The sequence below is a fragment of the Galeopterus variegatus genome, unplaced genomic scaffold (genome assembly GCF_000696425.1).
Source record: "Galeopterus variegatus unplaced genomic scaffold, G_variegatus-3.0.2 Scaffold913, whole genome shotgun sequence".
Lineage (NCBI taxonomy): Eukaryota > Metazoa > Chordata > Mammalia > Dermoptera > Cynocephalidae > Galeopterus > Galeopterus variegatus.
The window spans coordinates 284411-306572 of record NW_007727024.1 but is presented as its reverse complement, the minus strand read 5'-3'; the positions used below and the strand labels follow the sequence as shown (position 1 = coordinate 306572).

General features: G+C 38.0%; 1 protein-coding gene across 6 annotated transcripts in view; it reads right to left on the bottom strand.

The window, feature by feature from the left end:
- Positions 1-336: 336 nt before the first annotated feature.
- Positions 337-22162, bottom strand: part of LOC103591018 (putative RNA exonuclease NEF-sp) — a 31567-nt gene continuing 9741 nt past the window's right edge. For 2 of the 6 annotated variants that reach the window (XM_008573391.1, XM_008573390.1), the window contains 13 exons: positions 20927-21070; positions 18006-18094; positions 16167-16282; positions 14898-15036; positions 14666-14760; positions 13623-13728; positions 10939-11042; positions 10117-10237; positions 7203-7307; positions 6580-6717; positions 3649-3741; positions 2870-3086; positions 1996-2647 (listed from right to left, as the gene is read on the bottom strand). In XM_008573391.1, coding sequence (XP_008571613.1) covers positions 2448-2647; positions 2870-3086; positions 3649-3741; positions 6580-6717; positions 7203-7307; positions 10117-10237; positions 10939-11042; positions 13623-13728; positions 14666-14760; positions 14898-15036; positions 16167-16282; positions 18006-18094; positions 20927-21070 — 1667 coding nt within the window. In that variant the 3' untranslated portion in view covers positions 1996-2447. Of the gene's footprint in view, positions 418-1995; positions 2648-2869; positions 3087-3648; positions 3742-6579; positions 6718-7202; positions 7308-10116; positions 10238-10938; positions 11043-13622; positions 13729-14665; positions 14761-14897; positions 15037-16166; positions 16283-18005; positions 18095-20926; positions 21071-22162 lie in introns of those variants that run through there. The other 4 variants (XM_008573392.1, XM_008573393.1, XM_008573394.1 and 1 more) reach the window with 4 other exon arrangements.

Here is a 22162-nt window from a genome sequence, read left to right as displayed (position 1 = left end):
TTCTCCATGACGTCACTCCTCCTCCCAGTTCCCTTATTGGTGTATACCATTTAATAGAAGTGCTACATGGAATGAGCACCTGCTGCAGCACCTGTGTACATGAGCTCGCTGACACAAAGAAAATGGTTTCCTCTCTCACCCTGTTAAGGTGAGTTCTTGAATTTTAGTCATTTATTGAAAATGTGTACATGCCATACAAATAGACTAGACTCCTTAGCTGGTACACCAAGTTTCCACAAAAACTGTCTGCTGGATGCAGAGGCTGCAGCCTGACCACATTCTCTGCTATTGCGCACGAGGGATAAGAAATGGTACACAGAAGGTGGTGGGTGGACTCACAAACACATGCCTGGGGAGGTGTTTTCCTCTTCATCTTTTATTCCCATCAGTCCTAGACCAGAGAGCGATCCATTAGTGCTGCAATAAACAAGAAATGAAGAGAGGTTTTTATCCATAGGGATGAATGGTTACACATTCCTAGCTAGAGGAGACAGGTTTTTTCGAGTGCGTGTGTGTGTGCCATAGGGCAAGGGGAGCAGTTTTCCGTAAAGCTGCCTGCTGAAGACGGTTCAATGCAAAGAACACTGACTCATCCAGAGGCCCAGATGACCCAGCTCTGCCACTTTAGAGGACTAAGGCACATTTCAGCTGAGCTGAGCTTCTTCAACTGTAAACTGTAAATATTTAAATTACTATCTCACAGGGTTTTTGTGAGGACCAGACACAGTAAAAGCTAACTACATTGCGCACTTAACTACATGCCAAGCATTGTTCTAGGCACTTGTCTCACTGAATCCTCAAACAGCTCACTGATGTAGGTAAAATCGTTAATTTCCATTTTCCAAATAAACAGGCTCATCACAGGCATTATATAACTTGCTCAAGTCACACAACTATTACGTGACAGAACTGAGATTTTGATAATGGTAATGTTTCATCAAAGTCCTTATCAATTCCTGGGCCGACCCCGTGGCTCACTCGGGAGAGTGCGACGCTGGGAGCGCAGCGGCACTCCCGCTATGGGTTCGGATCCTATATAGGGACGGCTGGTGCGCTCACTGACTGAGCACAGTGTGGACATCACAAAGCCAAGGGTTGCAATCCCCTTACAGGTCAGAAAAAAAAAGAAGTTAAAAAAACACCCGCTATGGGTTCGGATCCTATATAGGGACGGCTGGTGCGCTCACTGACTGAGCACAGTGCGGACATCACAAAGCCAAGGGTTGCAATCCCCTTACAGGTCACAAAAAAAAAGAAGTTAAAAAAAAAAAAAAGAAGTCCTTATCAATTCCTGTCAGTCAGTCAATTTCTTTTGTTCATTTTACTTAAATGCTTATGTAGCACGTATTATGTGCCAGGCACTGTTTGAAAACTGTACAAAACATTAACTTATCTAATAATATATGTTGTAAATCACCTGGCACTGTGTTTAGAATTTAGGAGTCATCCAGTACACGTTCGTTTCCCTGCCACCTTGTAACGAATACTCATGGAATTCGGTTAGATTAGAGGGCTGAGGAACTTTTTAACCTCTTGCTGTTAGCCTACCCATAAGCCTACTTAAAGCATATCAGTCTAAGTTGTGTTTCTTCCCAAACGTAAACACCTAAAAACCTGCTTCTGCTTCTCAGAGATAGTTCTTGCAAGCTGCCCAGCAGGTAGACCACCTGCCTAATGGCCCTCAGATGCACATCATGAGGATTTTATGATAGAAAATAAATTTCTGATCCAGGTTTCAAGGCCTAAGGTATTCATGCTCTACCATCTCCTAGAATGTCAGAATCTTAAGGGGCTTTTTAGAAATAACACAATCCAATGGTTTTCAAACTACTCAAAAAACCATTGTTCTCTTCCCTTCCCTTCTCTTCCACCAACCCTCAGTGTCGCGCCCGTACCGGACCGGGACCGGCAACGGGATCGCAACCCTCGGTGTTGCACCCGCACCTCGCTCAGCCAGTGAGCGGGAACCGGTCTGTATGTGGGATCCGAACCCTCGGCGGGAGCGCCTCCATGCTCCCAAGCGGTGCACTGTAGCAGTGCGCCACCGGGCCGGCCCAACAACCAAAATTTATCTTGTATGTGTACCACACCTTGGGAAACCCTACACTAGGACACTAAAGACTTGTCCAGTCCTCCGACCTCCTGTCTTGGTCCCTCAGTCCCTTGGACAGTCACCTGGAAGACTAAAATCCCGATTTTAGCAGGTATGGAGGGGTCAAAAGTATGAGAGATCTGGGAGATAAAACAGACGTGGCCAGAGCTGGAAGAAGCTGGAGAGTGAAATAAGGCAGGGGGCCAGGGCATGGAAAAAAAAGAGTAAAGGATTGGATTAAGTGTCACAGAGCAGGCCTCTACTGACTAATTTCCAGAAACAGAAAGTCAAGGCCCAGAGCCAGCAAACCAGGGAAGCTGCCTTTTCCCTCTGAACCCAAGATATACTCACTCTCTCACTCACTCACCTGCAACAACTCCTGCTCTGAGGGAGGAGGAATGACACTAAGTTCTGTGGGTTGTCTTGATTCAGGTGGTAAGCCTCTGAGCCATGTATGCAGGTGCCTGGGGGTTAGGGCCTGCCTGCCTTTTAGCTTCCATTCTTTGCCTGTGAGAATGTTGAGGGCCCTCTGGGCAATGCCGAAAGTTTTGAATTCTGAAAGCAAGAATACCCACACCCTCTGTTATTAAGGGCCAAGAAGGCTGATCACCATCCAAGCTGAAGCCCAATCAGGGCCATGGGAGAAGGACAGAATCAGGAGCTGCTGCCTTGTCTAGTCCACGAGAGCATGTTTGGTGAACCTTTCCCTTCTCTGACCTCATATTCCACCATCCCCAATGTTCTTCCCCAGTGCTACATTCGGTGGCATAGACTTACTCAGGAAACAGTATTTTTTCTGCTTCCCATTATTAAGATCTTTAGGCAAGATCACAGCTTCCAGGCCAGGGAAGAGGTTGGACTGCTGCAATAGTTGTTCTTTGAAGGTTTCGCCCACTCCATACAGGTAAATAGTACCTCGGTTCTCAGACTCTTGTTCCAGCTCATTCACGAGGGTGTCACAATCAAGGGTGAGCTCTGTCACAGGCCTCCGCACCTAACCAAGGAAAGATAGCGTTAGTGGTGGAAAGTCACTTTAACCTTCAAGCCTGTCATATACTATCAAATAACTTCATTTTGCAGTTTCCTAATCTATAAAAGGAGGCTAATGATAACTGCCTCATAGAACTATTAAAAAGACTTAATTGACAAATACATAAATATATATTTTTTGTGTGTAAATGTATTCTCTTCTGTTCCCTGCCTCCTACCCACAATGAGATTCTGTTTACTTGCACAAGAGACTTCAAAACCACCACTTGATCCTTCTGAAAGTTGAAGGAAAGGGCAACCACAAAGAATCACCCAGAATAAACCATTTGGAGCCTAAGTAGTGATAAAGAGTACAAGGAAGACCCCAATGTAGCCCAGGCTGGTTTTGACAAAAACGAAAGCTGTCATATCGTAGGTCACTGCTAGGAGAATGTCAGACTTAGCTAAAGACTTTCCCTAACAGGAAGTCTTGTGTTTCTATATGTATTGGGGCACTATAAATACAGGCTCTGCTAGACCAGGCCTGAGTGGAGAGGGCTGCTTTCGGCTTTTTCTGGCCACCCTACCTTGATGCAGGTACCTTCTACCAGAATGCTTTCCATGGACTCTATGGCCAGCTGCGCAGCTTCCAGGACTTCATACTGTATACAGAGATGAGGCTGCAGAAAGACCAAGGTTTCCCCACTGTTGTTTTCCAGCTCAGAATGTTAGAGAAAGGGCTGAGAAAGGGGCCCAAACGACAGTGGCCAAAGCCACCAGAATGGATGCTCTTACTGTGCTGGGCTAGACAGGTGGTGATTACAGATCAACTTTAAAATGGAATCACCAAGGTTCAGAAACTAGTTGTCATATAATAATTAACCTTTGTCATTTAAATTCGAAGACCTCTGCCCTGGGTAGTATGGAGAAAGCACTAACGAATTCCTTACTACTTGATCTGCTTTTCATAATATTTATTATGAATCACTAAAATCATCACTCCAAGTCATAGGCAGAGATTCCCGTTTGTCCTACTAGCTTAATTTGAAACAGACAGCTCTCCTATAAGCTTGGAGATATTGAGATCTTTCATTGGATAGGCCACATCTTCAGATGGTCTGCTTTTCTGCTTGATGACTCAGAGGAGCTAAATCTTTGTGATTATCTGAGCCACGGTATCACCATAGAGAGAAAAGCCCTCCCATAGAAAAGCTTCATGACACTGGATTTGGCAATGATTTCTTGAATATGACACCAAAGGCAAGCAACAACAACAAAAATCGACAAATTGGACTTCATCAATATTAAAAACTTCTGTGCATCAAACGACACTATCAACAGTGTTAAATGGCAACCTACACGATGGGAGAAAATATTTGCAAATCGCATATTTAATAAGGTATTAATATCCAGACAATATAGAAAACTACAACTCAACCACAAAAAAAATAAACAACCTGGTTAAAAAATGGGCAAACACTTGAAAAGACATTTCTTCAAAAGATATACAAAGGGCCTGTGATGCTCAATATTACTAATCATTAGGGAAATGCAAATCAAAACCAAAATGAGATGCCACTTTATATCCATTAGGATAGCTATTATCAAAAGAATAGAAAACAACAAGAGTTAGTGAGTATGTGGAGAAACTGGAACGCTTGTCCTTTGCTGATGGGAATGTAAAATGGTACAGCTGCATGAAATGGTATGGTTGTTTCTCAAAAAATTAAACACAGAATTACTATTTGATCCATTAGTTCCACTTCTGGGTATATATCCAGAAGAACTGAAAGCAGGGACTTGAACAAATATTTGTACACCCATGTTTACAGAAGCATTATTCACAATAGCCAAAAGGTAGAAACAACTCCAATATCCATCAACGGATGAATGGGTAAACAAAATGCAGTATATGCATCCAAGAGAATATTATTCAGCTTTGAAAAGGAATGAAATTCTGATACATGCTACAACATGAATGAGCCTTCAAGATATTACACTAAGTGAAATGAGCTAGACACAAAAGAAAAAATATTGTATGATTCCATTTATATGAGGGGCTGACCAGTTAGCTCAGATGGTTAGAGCACAGTTTTGTAACATTAAGGTCAAGGGTTCGGATCCCCATACTGGCCAGCTGCTAAAAAAGAAAAGTACGTCAGTAGTCAAATTCATAGTGACAGAAAGTAGAACAGTGATTACCAGGGTTTGGGGGTAGGAGGTAATGTTTAATGGGGAATGTTAGTTTGGGATGATGAAAAAGTTCTGAAGATAGATGGTGGTGATGGCTACACAATATCAATGTACTTCATGCCATTTAAAAATGGTTTTTAAAAGGTAAATTTTGTTATATATATTTTACAAAACAAAGGCCAACAGAAAGATTTACAGGAAGAGGTAATAGTCCTTTTCCACACACTTCTCATCCCCCAGTCCATCTTTTGGGACAGTTTTTTATTTGTATTTTTAGTCATAGGAAAGACATTAGTAAAAGATTTGGGGAAAGCCCTTTTAAAAATATCTAGGCTGCTGCACTTAGATCACTTTGGAAGTCTTTATGTTTTTGCTTCACTTTGTTATTAATGCAGTGGTTTAGTAGTTGCATAGTTCCAAATTCTAACAGTACAAAAAATTTACACTTAAGTCTTCCCTAATCCCTTTCCTCAGCCCCTAGTTCCTCTTCCTGGAGGTCTCTATTGTTAGCAGTTATTGCATATCATTCTACAGATGTTCTGTTATACTGCTTCTATTTTTAATTCTTTCATGGTTTCTTCCATGCCTCTATATAACGTACTTACAATGTTGTTACTGCTTCATATATCAACTTTAGTCTTTATCTATTGAAGATATGATATTGATATGACAGTGAAGATGGCAACTTACTCATTAAGTCCTTTTGAACTACATAAAAATTTTTAAAACACACAAGTATTATTTTTTAAAAAGTAAAAAGTAATTAAACTTTTATATAAATAAAAACCCAATGCCCAAAATTTACTCTAAGTGATTGAAGACATAACCACCACAACAAAAAAAGCCCTCCCATAATTCTCCCTCCTGTATCTTAACCAAACTATCAGCCTGCTTTGTAGTTAAATCCCACAGAGATGTCCCAAAACATAGAAATTACTGTTCTTTTTGAAAGAGTATTTTTATCATTTATAGCTGAGGAAACAAATCAGAAGGCCCATAGGCTACATTAAACAACAGACATATTTTCTGGTCTTATGATATTTAAGAAAATTGGAGCCAAAATATAAAAATTGACAGATTTCTCAATTCTAAGAACAAACAAACAAACAACAACAACAAAAAACAAAACTGAAAATCTGGCAATACTGGGAATTTATTCTTGTGGGTCAACAACTGCTCCCATCAAAACAGAGTATGTCTCACGCACCAGTTGGTGACAATCAAGATCATTTCACTAATATTTCTTATTTGCATGGCCTCAGAACTCGTGTGAATTTCTAACACTAACCTAGAAGTTCAAAATCTGCATTGTCTGGTCTCCTTACCTGATGGGTTTCAAGAACAAGAGTTATTGACCGAACTGGGCCAAAGCTCCTAAACAGCCTCTTCAGAGCCCCAAGGTTACAATTTTTGCTAAATGGCCCAGCATAGACAGTTGATATTTCTGCCCACTTGACCCTCATCTACAGGAAAAACAACAGAATATAGTGAGGAGGTGGATGTGGAAAGAAAATTAAAATCATGAGTCAAAACAATAAAATTCCACATCAAAATTTTTACACAAATATCTGTCAAATGTACAAGGACTGGTATACAAGGATGTTTGCTGCAACATTATTTGTAATAGCAAAAATTTATAAAGCACAAATGCTGTCAATAATAGGTATACCATGGAATACTATGCAGCCATTTAAAAACAAGGGAAATAAGATCTGTAGTGACATGGAAACACGTTCAAGATATACTGTTAAATTTTTTAAAAAGGTGGAAAACTATGCATAATCTGATTCCCATTTTTAGAAAAATATTTTTTTTAATGTTAATATATACATATTGAAAAAATCTGGAGAAATACACAGCAAATTTAATAAAGCATTTATTACTTTCCTTAATGTAAGAGGTTATAATAAGTAGTTAAATAAATCATTTGTAGAACCCATCCACTTACCCTTTTATTCATCTCCTCAGTGAGGACGGGTGAAAAGGGATCAAAAGAGAACTGGACAATGCTGAAGGGAAATAGGGGGGTTTCCACTCTGGCCTGCTCAAGAATCTGCAGAATAAACACAGCACAGCAGAATAAGGTAGGAAACAATCAGGAGGCCCAGAGGCTACTCTATTCTACTCTATTGTGTATCCTGGAGGTGAGCCACAATTAAACAATTGTTGTCCTTTTACCCATATTAAAAAGTAATACGGGGCTGACTTCTAGGTCTGTTGGAAAGTGATGAGACCACATAGTTTCCCAGAAAAACCACAAAATCAATGAGGATACTAATAAATAAAACCACATATGATCCATAACTTAAGTATTACTAAGAGAGAGTGGCTACTATACAATCTTCAAATTACCTAAATTTCCTTTAAATTTTTTAAAATTTCTTTTAAGTAAAGAAATAAGTTAAATTCCAACAGAGTCCCCACTGTCATACACTGTTGCCAGCCTGTGAGTAAAGAAAGCAAGGGAGAATAGGCTTAGGAGATTCAGTGAAAAAAAATCAGGGGGCATGGAAGAAGTTAAATGAAGCACAAATTCACCCCCAGAAGGAAAATGTCTAACTAAATGCCAAATAAGCACTGGCCACGACTTTAATATTTCATAGCACCTGACTACTAGGAAAAGCCTTCTTGGCAGCCTCAGAGAAGCAGTGCTTCTGGGGAAGAATTAGATATATAGAAAAGAGGTGGCATCCCATGGAGAGGAAGAAAGCATGTGGAAATGTGCTCTTGCTCAGCCCTTGCTACATGATACCCTGCTTCACCACAGAACTCTGTAGAGTCTCCACCAAGAAGAAGGCCTTCACCAGATGTATGCATTGGACCTTGGACTCCCCAGCCTCCAAAACTTTAAAAAATAAATTCTGTTTCTTTATATATTATCCATTTTCTGGTATCCTGTTATACACAACAGAAAATGAACTAATACACAAACATAAATATTTATGCACCAAAAATTTGCGCTCCTAAATATATGAGGCAAACATTGATAAAATTGTAGGGAGAAATAGACAGCAACATAATAATAATAGTTGACTTCAACACTCCACTTTCAATAATAGAACAACCAGACAGAAAATAACAGAAAACAGAGAACTTAAGCAACACTATGGAGCAATGTGTCCAAACATACAGAGAATATATCAACCAACAACAGTGGAATATACATTCTTCTCAAGTATACATGGAACATTCTCTGGGATAGGCCACAAAACAATTCTTAACAAATTTTAAAAGACTAAAATTATACAGAGTCTTTCTGATCACAGTGGAATGAAACTAGAAATCTACAGAAGAAGGAAAACTGAAAAATCCACAAATGTGTAGAAATTAAATAACATACTCTTAACCAATGGGTCAAAGAAGTCACAAAACAAATGAGAAAATACCTTGAGACAAATGAAAACAAAAACACAAGATACCAAAAGGTATGGGATGCAGCAAAAGCAGTGCTCAGAGGGAAGTTTAAAACTACAAATGTGTACATTGAAAAAGAAGGAAAAAAAAAAAGGAAGATTTTGAATTAACAACCTAAACCTAACTTTACACCTCAAGGAACTAGAAAAGAATAGCAAACTAAACCCAAAGCAAGAAGAAGGAAGGAAATCAAAAAGAATAGAGCAGTTATAAACAAAATAGTGAATAGAAAAACAACAAAAAAACACAACAAAACTAAGAGTTGGTTTTTTGAAAAGACCAACAAAATTGACAAACCCTTATCTAGGTTAACTGAAAAAAAAAAAAGAGAGAAAATTCAAATAACTAAAATCAGTAAGGAAAAAAAGGACACTATAATTAATACTATAGAAATCGGATAACCCATAAGAAATGGCTAAATTCCTAGAAATACACAATTATAAATTGTGAAGAGAGTATATGAACACACCAATAACTAATGAGACTGAGTCAGTAATCAAAACCTCCCACCACTCCATGAAAAAATACCAATGTCACTAAAGACAAAGAAGGGAACAGTTTTGGATTAAAGGGGACTAAAAAGATATGACAACTAAATGCAAGACATGACACCTTACTATGGACACAGTTCTGAAGAGGAAAGAAATGCTATAGAGGACATTATTTGGTCAACTAAGAAAATCAGAATACAGATGAAAAGTAGATAAAGGTACTGCGTCAATATTAAGTTTACTGAAGTTGACAACTGTACTGTGGTTATGTAAGAGAATATTTTTACTATAATGATATACATGCTGAAGTATTTAGAGATGTGTGCAGATTACTCTCAAATGGTTCAGAAAATGTCATACAGAGAGAGGAAGAGAGAGTATGAGAGTACATGAGCATTTGAGCTCACATAAAATAATAAAGCAAATGGGGCAGAGTTTTGACAAAAGGTGAACCTTGATATAAGGTATACAGGTGTCCTACCATTCATGCACATTTTCTCCAAGTTTAAAATTATTTTCAGATGAAATGTTTTTCAAAAATACAGACCTTCTGGATATGAAGACACAATAAGCTCATGTTTTGATGCACCCTCTCTGCTTTACACATACATCAATGACAGATAAAATATAAAAAGAAAAAAACAAAAAGAATAGCCAGGTTCAAAACCAAAATAAACACTTTCATGAACCAGAAACGGAACAGAAATTCAAAGGCGTATGCAAGGCCAAAGCCACAGGCCTGCTGGGTTCTGGAAGCAGACACTGGCAACGGACAGTTCCGCTTGCATGGGGTAACTATGACTTAAAGTGCTCCATGCAAGACTTGAGACAGAAGCTAGACTTGCAAATTGTAACCAGGGTTGCTGATGAAAAAAAGCTGGACACTTGCACGGTATGCAAATGGCTACGTTCCCTTTGCTCTGAATGCAACCTGCAAAGGTATGGCAGGTCACTCACCTCTTTATTTGAAAGGCACTTAATAGTTTGACAGTTTCTGGAAGAAGAAAGTTGACTACTGTCTGTCTCCCGGGTCAAGAAAAGGAGCTTCTGACCCATTGAGTCCAGGCATTCTAAAATACTGTAAGAAAGTGGAAGAGACAAGGTAAGGACAACAGTTTTCCACAACCTGACAGTTATTTCTCTATACCTGCACTGTCCAATATGGTAGCCACTAGCAACATATAGCTATTTAAATTAATTAAAATTAAATTTAAAACTTAGTTCCTCAACTGCACTAGTCACACTTGACTAGTGGCTACCATGCTAGATAGCACAGATATAGAACATCTCCATCATCACAGAAAATCATACTGGACAGTGTTGCTCTAATGGGGATGGGAAAGAAAACAAGAAATCTATCCAAAACTCTCCCTCAAAGTTTAGGTCAGCTTCTAAGTATCTGATTCATTCACTATGGTCTGAAGCCAAACCCTTTTGAGCCTGTTTTTTGTTTTTTGTATTTTTTCCCATTCTGGGGAATACATCAAGTCTATCATCTCGCCCAATGCTACTTGGTTCAATTTATTGCAATGTCTTATTTTTTTTGCAAAGTATGCCATTTTAGACCAGCCACTATATTCAAAAAATTAAAAATTAGATACTATTTAGGGCAGAAGGTAGTATTTTTCCTCCATGGTTTTTGTGATGAATGTTACTCTTATTTTGGTAAATATTTCTCAATAGACTCAAAGAAGAAAAAAAATTCCCAGGTTTTGTTGTTAAATAAGAAACCAGATTCTCCATTTGCCTTTGTTCTTGTTTAGAACTGAAAAACATCACCTTGTGTTTGGGGGCTGAACTACTTCTGCTGTATTTCTTAGCTCTTGGTCTGCTGCTTGAAGTTCTTGGTGACTAGCTAGTGCCTCCAGATTTAGTTCTGCAATCTTGAAGAAAGTAAAGTAGTAAAAATCATCTAATTTCTTGCAAAATATTTGAGGTTAAAAGAAATAAAAAACAAAAAACAACAACAAAAACCCAAAAATCCATTCAAGTGCTGTTCTCTGCTTCTTTAGACAGTGGCTTTGCCATTCCAGTCCTGGGCTGCTTTCAATAGTTACCAGATGGTTTCTGGCTGCTTAGCCAAGAATGGCAATCTGTTACCAGCTACTGATGTTACGTGAATATGGGAAAGGGCCATGTAGGGTTAAATGAAAAGGGATGGCAATTTTGTCTCATCACTCATTACAGTCAGTCACTTAAAATTTACTTCTCTGCAACCATGCAACTTTTAGAAATGATAAAATGGCTTTTACAGCAACATCAAAAAAAGACTTTCATTTAATACAAAACCATGAAAAATCTGTTCTAGTTGATGTTTCTTCTTCCATGAAGTGGGAGTCCACTTGGAAGTTGTGATGCAGAGAATGAGATACAAATTTCTTTATTTAAATAAACTTTTTCCTTTTTGTCTTTTTTTACTGACCGGTAACGGGATCGCAACCCTCAGTGTCGTGCCCGTACCGGGGACCGGCAACAGGATCGCAACCCTCAGTGTTGCGCCCGCACCTCGCTCAGCCAGTGAGCGGGAACCGGTCTCCACATGGGATCTGAACCCTCGGCGGGAGCGCCGCCACACTCCCAAGCGGCGCACTCTCCAGTGCGCCACCGGGCCGACCCTAAATAAACTTTTTATTTAGAATTGTTTTAGATTTACAGAAAAATTATGAAGATGGTACAGAGAGTTCCCATATACGCTACACCCATTTTCACCTATTAGTAATAGATTAGTCTGGTGCATTTGTTACAATTAATGCACCAATATTGATATATTACTATTAACTAAAGTTCATGCTTAATTCAGATTTCCTTAGTTTTTACCCAAGTGAGATACAATTTTCATTGGAAATCAAGCATAACAGGTTCTCCAAGTGTGATCTAAGAACCCCTGGGGAAGGGACTAGGTTCCAAAGACCCTTTCAGAAGGGATTCATGAGGTCCTTCCATCTCCAACTATATATAACACAACAGACTGAATGTAAAAGCAGATATGAAAAGGCATGTGTCTTCTATTAAGCTAGACATTAAAGAGATTTGCAAAATATGTAAAACAATGATATACTTCCCACTAATTTTTTTGAAAATGCTTTTTTCCATAAAAATAAGTTACTTGTGTTAACATACGAATTTTTGCTTGATATTTTATTTGATATTTTAAACAAATTATTAAAAAATTTTCTCATATTTAATTTCTAATATGGTAAATGTTGATGGATATGAGCCACATAAACAAAAGCTCTTCGCAAAGGGGTTCTGAGACCAAAAAGTTTTTAGAACCTCTGATGCAGTGCACCAGCCCTTGAGTCAAATCCAGCTCAATGCATATTTTTTGTAAATAAGTTTTATTGGAACTCAGCTGGGTCCATTTATTAACATACTGTCTATGGCTACTTTTGTACCATGACAGCAAGTTGAGTAGTTGCCATAGAGACAACATGGCCTACAAAGCCTAAAATATTATCAGGTTTTTACAGAAAAAGTTTGCTAACCCCTGGTATAGAGCATGGACAGGCTTTGTAATCTGACAGACCTGGGTTTGAATTCTGGTTCCACCTCAGATTAGCTGTGGGACTCCCAACAAGTTATCTAACCTTTCATAATCTCAGAACACTCATGTATAAAACTGGGATAATAATAGCTATCTTATGGGGTTGCTATGTGAATTAAATAAGATATGTATATAAAGCATTTTAGAATAGTATACCCAGTAAGAGCTCAGTGAATAGTGGCTATTATTATTAACATGCCCAAATAAGATCTTTTACAATTTCTTTTTACCACCATGACACAAAACACTATTTTGGCTGTTTACTGTTATTCTACATGGACTACAATTTACTTCATAATGGAGTCATGATGGAAAATATTATGCAATGGGACAATCTAATAGGGTAGAAAGCATTATCAAAGTCCATCAGAAACCATGTCATCTACGATGTCTCCTTTATGTGCTATTCTAATCTATACCCACTGAACTATTTGTTGAAACAATGATATTCTCCCCCTAAACTAAGAGAGCAAAAATCTATGTAGATTTCTTATAATTATTATAATTATTAGCATCAGCTACAAATGATCACCACCACCAGTGTGGTGCTTAATATATTCAAGGCACTGTGCTAAGAATTTTACATACAGAATATCATTTATCCTCACCAATATTCCAGAGAAGTGTGCCTTCCCATTTTACAGATATAGAAACTGAAGTTGTTCAGAGAAACTGCCCTAGATTATATACCTAGACACAGTAGAGCCTATAGTTAAAAACAGATAAACCCAGCTTCAGAAACTATATACTTAACTACATTATACTAGTCATATGGGTCTTAATTCCAAATTCATGCTCAGCTTCTTCAATCATACTCCCATTTTTGTAAAGAAAGATAACAACAGGAGATGGTGGGCTGTGACTGTCTGATCTAGTCCCATAATTTTAAGAGACAAATCCAACAGTCAAAGATACTAACCTTCTTTGGGCCATACTTAAGGAAATACTGAGCCAATTCAAGGGTTGTTCTAGCATCTTCTGTGGCATCATGACCAAGCCTGTCTGGACACTGTTGTATATTCTTCCTGGAAAGTCAAGATAAAATTGACATTCCTGGGAGCAATTTTAAATGATAGGTTCTTTCAACAACCTCAAATGTTCTGGTTACATGTTTAATTTTAGTATTCTGACAATTAGATTTGCAGCACAACAACCAAAATTCCTTTATTCCCACTAATTGGCAGGCCCTGAGAGACATGCTGGGGATGCAGAATGACCACAAATGGCCTTGTCCATAGCAAGCATATCATCTGGACAAAAGTCTACCCAAATAAAAAGTCTCTGGTCCACTTCCCAGCCAGGCCCTTGTTTCATTTCTTAAATGTAATTACTGTGTAAAGTTACCTTACGGAAACTTTCTTTTTGTATACAAGTGTCTATATGTGCTTAAATCCTTTCCTGGTTTTTCTTAAAAAATTTAAAAAATATATTCATATATTTATGTCTATAGATATATCTAGACCTAATCTACATCATATCAGTATCTAGGCATATATGGATCTTACTCTGCCTCTCCATTTTATCCTCAGTCATGTCTTAAAGAGGTTTCCAGCCCACACACAGATCCATCCCATTCTTTTGAACAAAATATTCGATAATACAGATAACCATAAACTTATTTAACCAGTCCTCTAGAATATTTCCAGTTTTTCCTGTATTTTAAACCATGTTATAATGAACGTCTCTGTACCTATGTGTTCAATATAGGTATGTTTTTTTTTGAAATTTTATTTAACTTTTCTGCCCTTCCCTGTCCTGTTTTATCTATCGAACCTCAGCTGTAAATGTAAATCCCTGTCTCTATTGATACATTTCCTCATTTTGTAAGAAATGAAAGAAATAATGTTTACAAACGAAAAGGGAGAGCAGAGACCCTGAATTTTGCAATATGAATTAGATACTATATGCTAACTTAAAAGTGCAATTTGTCAGGACAATATTATAATACGTACACAAACCTACCCCAAAATAGCTTTGGCTAAGAACTTTAGCTTAAATCTTCTGCCCTGCTTTCTGACATAAAGCAATGATGTATCAATAACATATGGATGTATCATCTGAGGAAGAAAGACAATAGAATGAGTAGCATCTCAAGCTGAAGGAAAAAACAAGTGGGCTGGAGGATAGAAGAGCCCAAGACTTTAGATTTGAGATATTTATACTAGACAAACTAGGTCCTAAATCAGATACTCACTTTCAATGCTCTGAGATCCAAGTCTAAGGAGTGACCCACTAACACAGCATCGGGAGGAAGCAGTCCTTTTAACTGCCTCTGTACATCTCTGAGTTTGGTCGTCACTGGGTTAAGAATCTTCTTAGTGATTCCCGAAAAGCTTTCAAAAGAAAAAAAGAAATGAACAATCTAGGATATTAACAAGTTTTCCTCCCTGGAAAGTCATTTAAAAAAGAATATCTTAAAAAATTACACTTAATATATGCTCAGTGTCAAAAAGGTTGAAAATACGTATAAACTAAGAGGCAAATAAAAATTAGCCATAATCCTACCACCCAGAGATTATCACTTCCATACTTTTGATACACATATATTCATGTATATATTTCATTTTTGTAAAAATACAATCATAATGCATGTGCTGCTTTATGACATGAGTCTCATTTGTAATATATCATGAACAAGTTTTTACATCAATAAATCTATTTTAGCACATCCTTTTAAATGGTCAAAGTATTCCATTATATGAATTTAAAATATTTTAACTAATACCCTACTTTCAGACATTTATATACCCGTATTTTTGCAATACTGTAACACTGTATATACCTCTTTGCCACACATGACTATTTCCTAAGAATACTGTCTAATTATCAAGTCTGCTAATAGGACAGTCCATATCACTATATAGTCTCTCTGTGTTTACATAAGCATGAATCTATACATGCAACTTCAATGAATGAAAACAGTAATGTTTCATTGGCTTTTTCTTTGCCTAGTCACTGTGTGTACATTCTGAAATTACATGCTAATCTTTGGAAAAATAGACCCACATTTTGAGCTTCAAATTTGCTATGGAAAAGGTTTTTTTGGTTTGTTTTTTTTTGGTTCTGGGGTCAAGGAAGATTAAGCTCTAAGATCATTTGACTACCAAATGATGATTTTCAGAATTTCAAGATGAGGTCTTATCAGAAAGCAAAGCTCCAGCTGTTTAGCAGTTGCTAGATAATGATTATCACTGGGAGATTTTAGGATAAGGAAGACAATATTCTGCTGACTTAATGTCATAAGATTAGAGAACAAGAAGGGCAAGAGCATTACATATTGACATACTACAATTTCAGTATTAAAATATACCAACATGTTGTCCCAGCCTTTTTTTTGATAATACTCATATATAAGTAGATAAAACCCAAGTGGACAAAAACTGTGGGCCATTCATGTTAAGTCTATTCAATTCTAGTCTGATAGCTCTAGGAAGAGCTAGCTGGAGGTGAAGTAAAAAAATACCTGGTGAGGTAGTCCAGAATCTTGTTTTCAGGTTTGACCAGTTCATCCATAACACAGCAGCCTCCTTCAGCAACCAGTGTGATATGCATTAGTTCTCTACCCTTGGATGTGAGGCACTGAAAGACCGAGATGTAGTCAGGCTGCTGAACTGTGGAAGCTATTGCTTTTTCTCATTATTCACACTATGTCAACTGCCACCTACCCTTCCCTACTGGGGTCCCTGCAGCAGTGGTACAGACATTTGCTTGCTAGATGATCCAGTATGAATGAAATTAAAGCTAGGCAGGCTGTTGAATGTTACACTTAAGAAAATCAACATAGTGCAATTTCTCGGGGAAGGATGTGCTCAAGGAAGATGAATGGAAATATGTCATAATTATATCTACCACTTATGAAGTGTGCACTGTATCCAGTATTACACTAAGTACCACTAACAGGTAATTTTTATTAAGTCCACTCTTATTATCATCTAGTGCTATATCATTTTATTTTTATTTTCGTTTTTTTAAAAGATGACCGGTAAGGGGATCTTAACCCTTGACTTGGTGTTGTCAGCACCACTCTCTCCCAGGTAAGCCACGGGCCAGCCCTGAGCGTTTTATATATACCACCTCATACTAACTTTATGAAGAAGCCTTTATTATTATCCCCACTTCACAGAGGGAAGCTGAGACTGATAAAGGTTAGGGGATTTGTCCAAGGTGACACAGCCACTAAAAGGTAAGGCTAGGGTACACACCCTGCTATGTCAGGCTCTAAAATTTTAGCTCTTGGCCACACTATTAAGAACTGAAAAACTGTTTCCTGACTACTAAGAGGGGATGCACTACTTTTGAAAGGAAACTTACTAAAATTAGAGAAAAAAGTAAGGGATGCTTAAGCAGGGAAATCCTACTTCTGATCTCTGATGTATAAAACTAAGCCAAACCAATGGTTATTAACACAGTCTTCAAGGCAACACCAACAACAAAATACTTGTTCAAAAGACAGAAGGAGTAATCTTCTAGTAATGTGCAAAGACTTGATTAAACATAGCTGTGGAGTATGCATAAAGCAAATGTACTTCACAGGGCCTGGTTTTCCAAAGCCTTGCAGTTTCAAATATTGACCTTGCAAAGGACAGAAAATTTTCCCCAGGCTATAGTCTCTGTTGTAAGATAAGGAATTGTAACACAGGAAGATTGCTGGCTCAAAGACAGACAAGTTACTGATTGATATGTAAAGATACTGGGAAATTGCTGTAAGAAGAGAATGTTTGCTAAAATCAAGCTTTTGTTAGTGGATCCACTTAACTTCTTAAAAATTGCATTATAGAATGTCACCTTGCTTGTCTTACTGAATATTACCAGCTTCTATTGTTAAACTTGTTAAATTGTACTTAGCAAAAACCCCACCTATGTTCTCTTCCTGGTCTGGAGAATAAATGCAGGAAGAGAACCCCAATTTGTGGTTAATTACCCAAATGGAAGGAATGCCTCTATCTTGAAGGTTCCAGGAGATTAACACCTTTTTGGGTTTTCTCACTGCTCAGAAGAGATGGGCTTTGAGTAATCTTTGGCAGCTCTGTCACCCAAGAGAAAAGGGATGACAAACCCGTGGGAGGCAAAGCAACACATAGCAACTAGTTATAAAACCTATGTGATATTTATTCTTCATCCTGGAACACAGATCCAAGTTTTCTAAAATGTTAGAAAAAAGGCCTGCTTTTAGCTATTTAAACTGAATACTAGAAGTGAAGGCATTGGTTCATTGGTACACTGAAGCATCAGGCTCAAGAAAACATCTTATGTTAGACCCCAGTTTGCAATGCTCCAGTTGAAAAACCAAAGTGGTCCTTACCATTTCACAGTGAAGTCCAAAGAGAGGACTGTTGTCTGTTATAGGACCATGACACTTGGTAAGTATAAAGTTTTCACAGTCAGGGAAACCTAGGAGGAAAAGGAATAAAATATTTGCCTTTAGAGCTAGAGATGTTAAACATCACTCTTAGATTCATCCAGGGAACACTGAAATACTGTATTTGCTGGGCACCCTCTCTATGTTAGACACTTGAAATACAAAGACTAAATAAGAGGCCATATTTGTCCTCAAGTTTTTCTCCATCCATTCATTTTTATATTCTGAGAGAATAATGCAGGCTGTTGTTTTAAGGAATCCTGGGGCCTGAACTTCCTGGCAATTACCAAGTAACACTTTTTCCTCCTTATGAGAAAAGAGATTATAACTAACTTGTGGCTAAACTCAAAGTCACTGGACTTTCCATATAGACACTAAGAGAGAATGAATAAGTATACAAATGCCCCTTGTGGTGTCTTTATTTCCTAAATAAAGCAAGAGAAAATAGGAATGAGATTCCACCACAGCAGAGATCTAAAAGGATTTCACAGTATGCAGAAAGTTTAAGTGACATTTGCCATGTGGTGCCCCTCCATCCAATTCTACCCTTGAGACTTCCCTGAAATCTTTGTTCAGACACTTGCCTGCATTTCCCAGAATCATCGCTTGAAAATTCCCTATGGAGGTTCAACTACAAGCTTAGGGTATTCCCTCTGTTGTGTACCCTAACTCAATAACCAGGCATATTCAGCTCAGACATATAAAAGCATGTGAATCATAGAAGATTTCTACTTTTAGGCAGAGGCTGAAGCAGTAAAGGTAATGCTTAGATCTAATTTCGCAAAAAACAAAGGCAGGTATAAAAATATTTGAGCAGTTTCTAACTTCCAGTACCCTGAAGTTTCTAACTGACTGAAATTAAGAGAATCAAAATATGGCCTAATCCAAAAAAGAAAGGCATCCCCAAATCTGGAGACACTATACTTGCTGCACACCTTATGTGTACTATTAATGGCAATAATAACAAAGAATAACTAACATTTTTAAGTACTTATGTACCAGGCACCATGCTAAATAAACACTTTTTGTATGCTAATTTGACCCTTATGGCAATCCTATGATATATAAACTAAATTTTAACTCCATTTTACTGATGGCTTTTTCTCTCGTTTATTTTAAAAGGAAATTTATGGATCCAGAATATATAAAGAACTCCAATGACTCAATAAAAAGGCAGCCCAGTTAAAAAATAGACAAAGGACACAAATATAGGCATTTCTCCAAAGATATAAAATGGCCAGGAAGTGCATGAAAAGATGCTCAACAAATCAAAATCACAATGAGATACCACTTCATACCCACTAAGATGGGTATAATCAAAGATAGATAACAACAAATGTTGGCAAGAATGTGCACACATTAGAACTCTTATAATTGCTGGTAGGAATATAAAATACTTCAGCTGCTTTGGCAAACAATCTGGCATTTCCTCAAAAGTTTAAACATGTAGTTACCATATGACCCAGCAATTCTATTATGAGGTATACACCCAAGAAAAATGAAGGCATATGTCCACATAAAAAACTTGTACTTAATGTTCATAGCAGCATTATTCATAATAGCCAAAAAGTGGAAACTAATAGATCTGCAACTAACCAGCGCCACTTTAGACACGCCCAAGCACAAAATGGTGCTGCCCACCTCCTCCCCTCCCCTCTCCCCTTCCCTTTATGAGAAGCCTCCTGACTTAAACAGAAACCCCTTTTGCTTCCACAAGGACGCAGTTCTCCACCCCGATCCACATTAGCATAATGACCCCTCTTGATGGTATCCCCCAGCTCTTGGCGCTGCCAACATACCAATATAAGCTCTACCACCCCCACACCTGGGGCTGTCCCCTTTCCAGAGCAGCCCTGGGCTGCCAGCTACTTTGAGCACAGTCCGGCAGATTTTCTTTCTTTAATAAAGCTTGAACAGTACCCGGCATCTCAGATCACTTTCTTTCAGAAACAACCCAAATGTCTGTCACCTGATAGATGAATAAAATATTGTATGTCCATATATCAAATATTATTAAGCAATGAAAATAAATGAAGAACTGATATATGCTACAACATGGATGAACCTAGAAAACATTATTCCAAATCAAAGAAGCCAGTCACAAGAGACCACATACTGTAAAATTGCATTTATATAAAATATCCAGAATAGGTAAATCTATAGACAGAAAGTAGATTAATGGTTGCCTGAGGCTAGGGGAGTTTGAGGGAAATAATAGTACAGGGTTCTTTTGGGGTGATGAAAGTGTTCTAAAATTGATTGTTGTGATGGTTGTACAACTCAGTGAACATACTAAAAACTATTGAATTGTACACTTTAAATGGGTGAATTGTGTGGGAGGTTAATTATATCTTAATAAAACTGTTTTAAAAAAGGAAATTTAAAATCAATGCTAGAACTAGGACATAATAAATAAAACAATTTTTATCAAATTCTTGCTATATAACTGACTAGGGCTGTGAGCCCACACCTGCTTTTTGTTAAAAAGGGAGGCAGTGTGGGAGGACTACAGGTATTGGAGAAGCATTAAAATGTTAAAGATATGCTGACTTTTTAAAATATACTAAGAAGTAATAAAAGAAAACAGAATGAAAAGGAATGAAAGGGAATAACCTCCTCACTAAATAGTTCCATGATATGTCATGTTCACGTACTACGTAAATCACCCCTTCACCAGTCGTGGCACACATCATACACTGTGGGAAACTGCACTCAAAGTGTTTCCTCATTAATAGCAGATGGAATAAGTGAGAATAAGCCACTTGGAAATCAGCCAGAAAAATTAATTTTCAACAGTAGTATTTTTAAATAAACTGCTAGGTAGTCTTACATTGTTAGCAACATCAGATTACATCTAAACCAACCTTGTAATGGAAAGTGAAATGTTTTCATTTCCTCCTTTGTCAGAAGGCATCTGGTCAAGCCCACTTTCTTACAGCCATACTTTTGAATGATGGGGTCATTCTGCAGGTTGATGCTGGCTTTTGAACCAGCAGAAGATAAAGACCCTGAAACATGAAGGGCAATTGAACATATATGTCAGAATGTGCGTTTAAGAATTTCAGAGGACATGTCTCCTAATCTTGTATGGACTAAGCAGAGTGAAGATTAAAAGATGTGTGAGACCCAACCCATCCCCAACTTTTAAGGGGTTTGCAGTATAATATAATAAGAACACAAAGAGAAAATAAGTCGCAAATGGGTTATAACAATAAAGGCTATAAAAGATAAAGGAAGAGAAACATACTGCAGGTTGCAGGTAGGGGGGTGGTTAGTGATGGTTCAAAAGAAAAGATTAGCTGAGTCTTGAAAAGAATGCAGAATTCAGACAGTTGGTATAAGCGACTGCCACTTTCTACAGCCCTTTGTAGCTAAATCTACTCCATCTCCAGCCATCTATTCAAGCAACACCAGCCTGTTCTTTAAAATATGCTCAAAAGGAGCAATGGTAATTAGCTAAGTCGATAAGACTGTCTGCTTCCAGAATTTGAACTGGAAAATACAGAAAACTGACCAATTAGAAGGGAACAGAAAACATACAGACAGACAAGTTGATGCTATGAAAGGGATGGAGAACAGCTCTTCACCAGAGCTACTTAGGAGGTCCCTGATGGCTTACCAGTTCACATGCATCCTTCAAACAATGCTCTTCTTGCTTAAAGTGGCCTGAATGAGTATCTGGTCCTTGCAACCCAAAGAGCCAACGTATCATAAGTAGATTAGGGCATGCCAGGTAAGAAAGGAGTATAGAAAACAAGGTTAAGAGACAAAGTTAAAGGGAATCGTAGGGCCGGCCCGGTGGCGCACTGCTACGGTGCACCGCTTGGGAGTGCAGCGGCGCTCCTGCCGAGGGTTCGGATCCCACATGCAGACCAGCTGCTCACTGGCTGAGCGAGGTGCGGGTGCAACACCGAGGGTTGCGATCCCGTTGCCGGTCCGGTACGGGTGCGACACTGAGGGTTGCGATCCATAGCCGGTCACAAAAAAAAGACAAAAAGGAAAAAAAAAAAAAAAAAAAGGGAATTTAAGCCCATTAAAAATCCCGGGAAAAAAAATTTGAACTTTAGCCCATCATTCAGGGAGAAAAAAAGTTCCTAAGA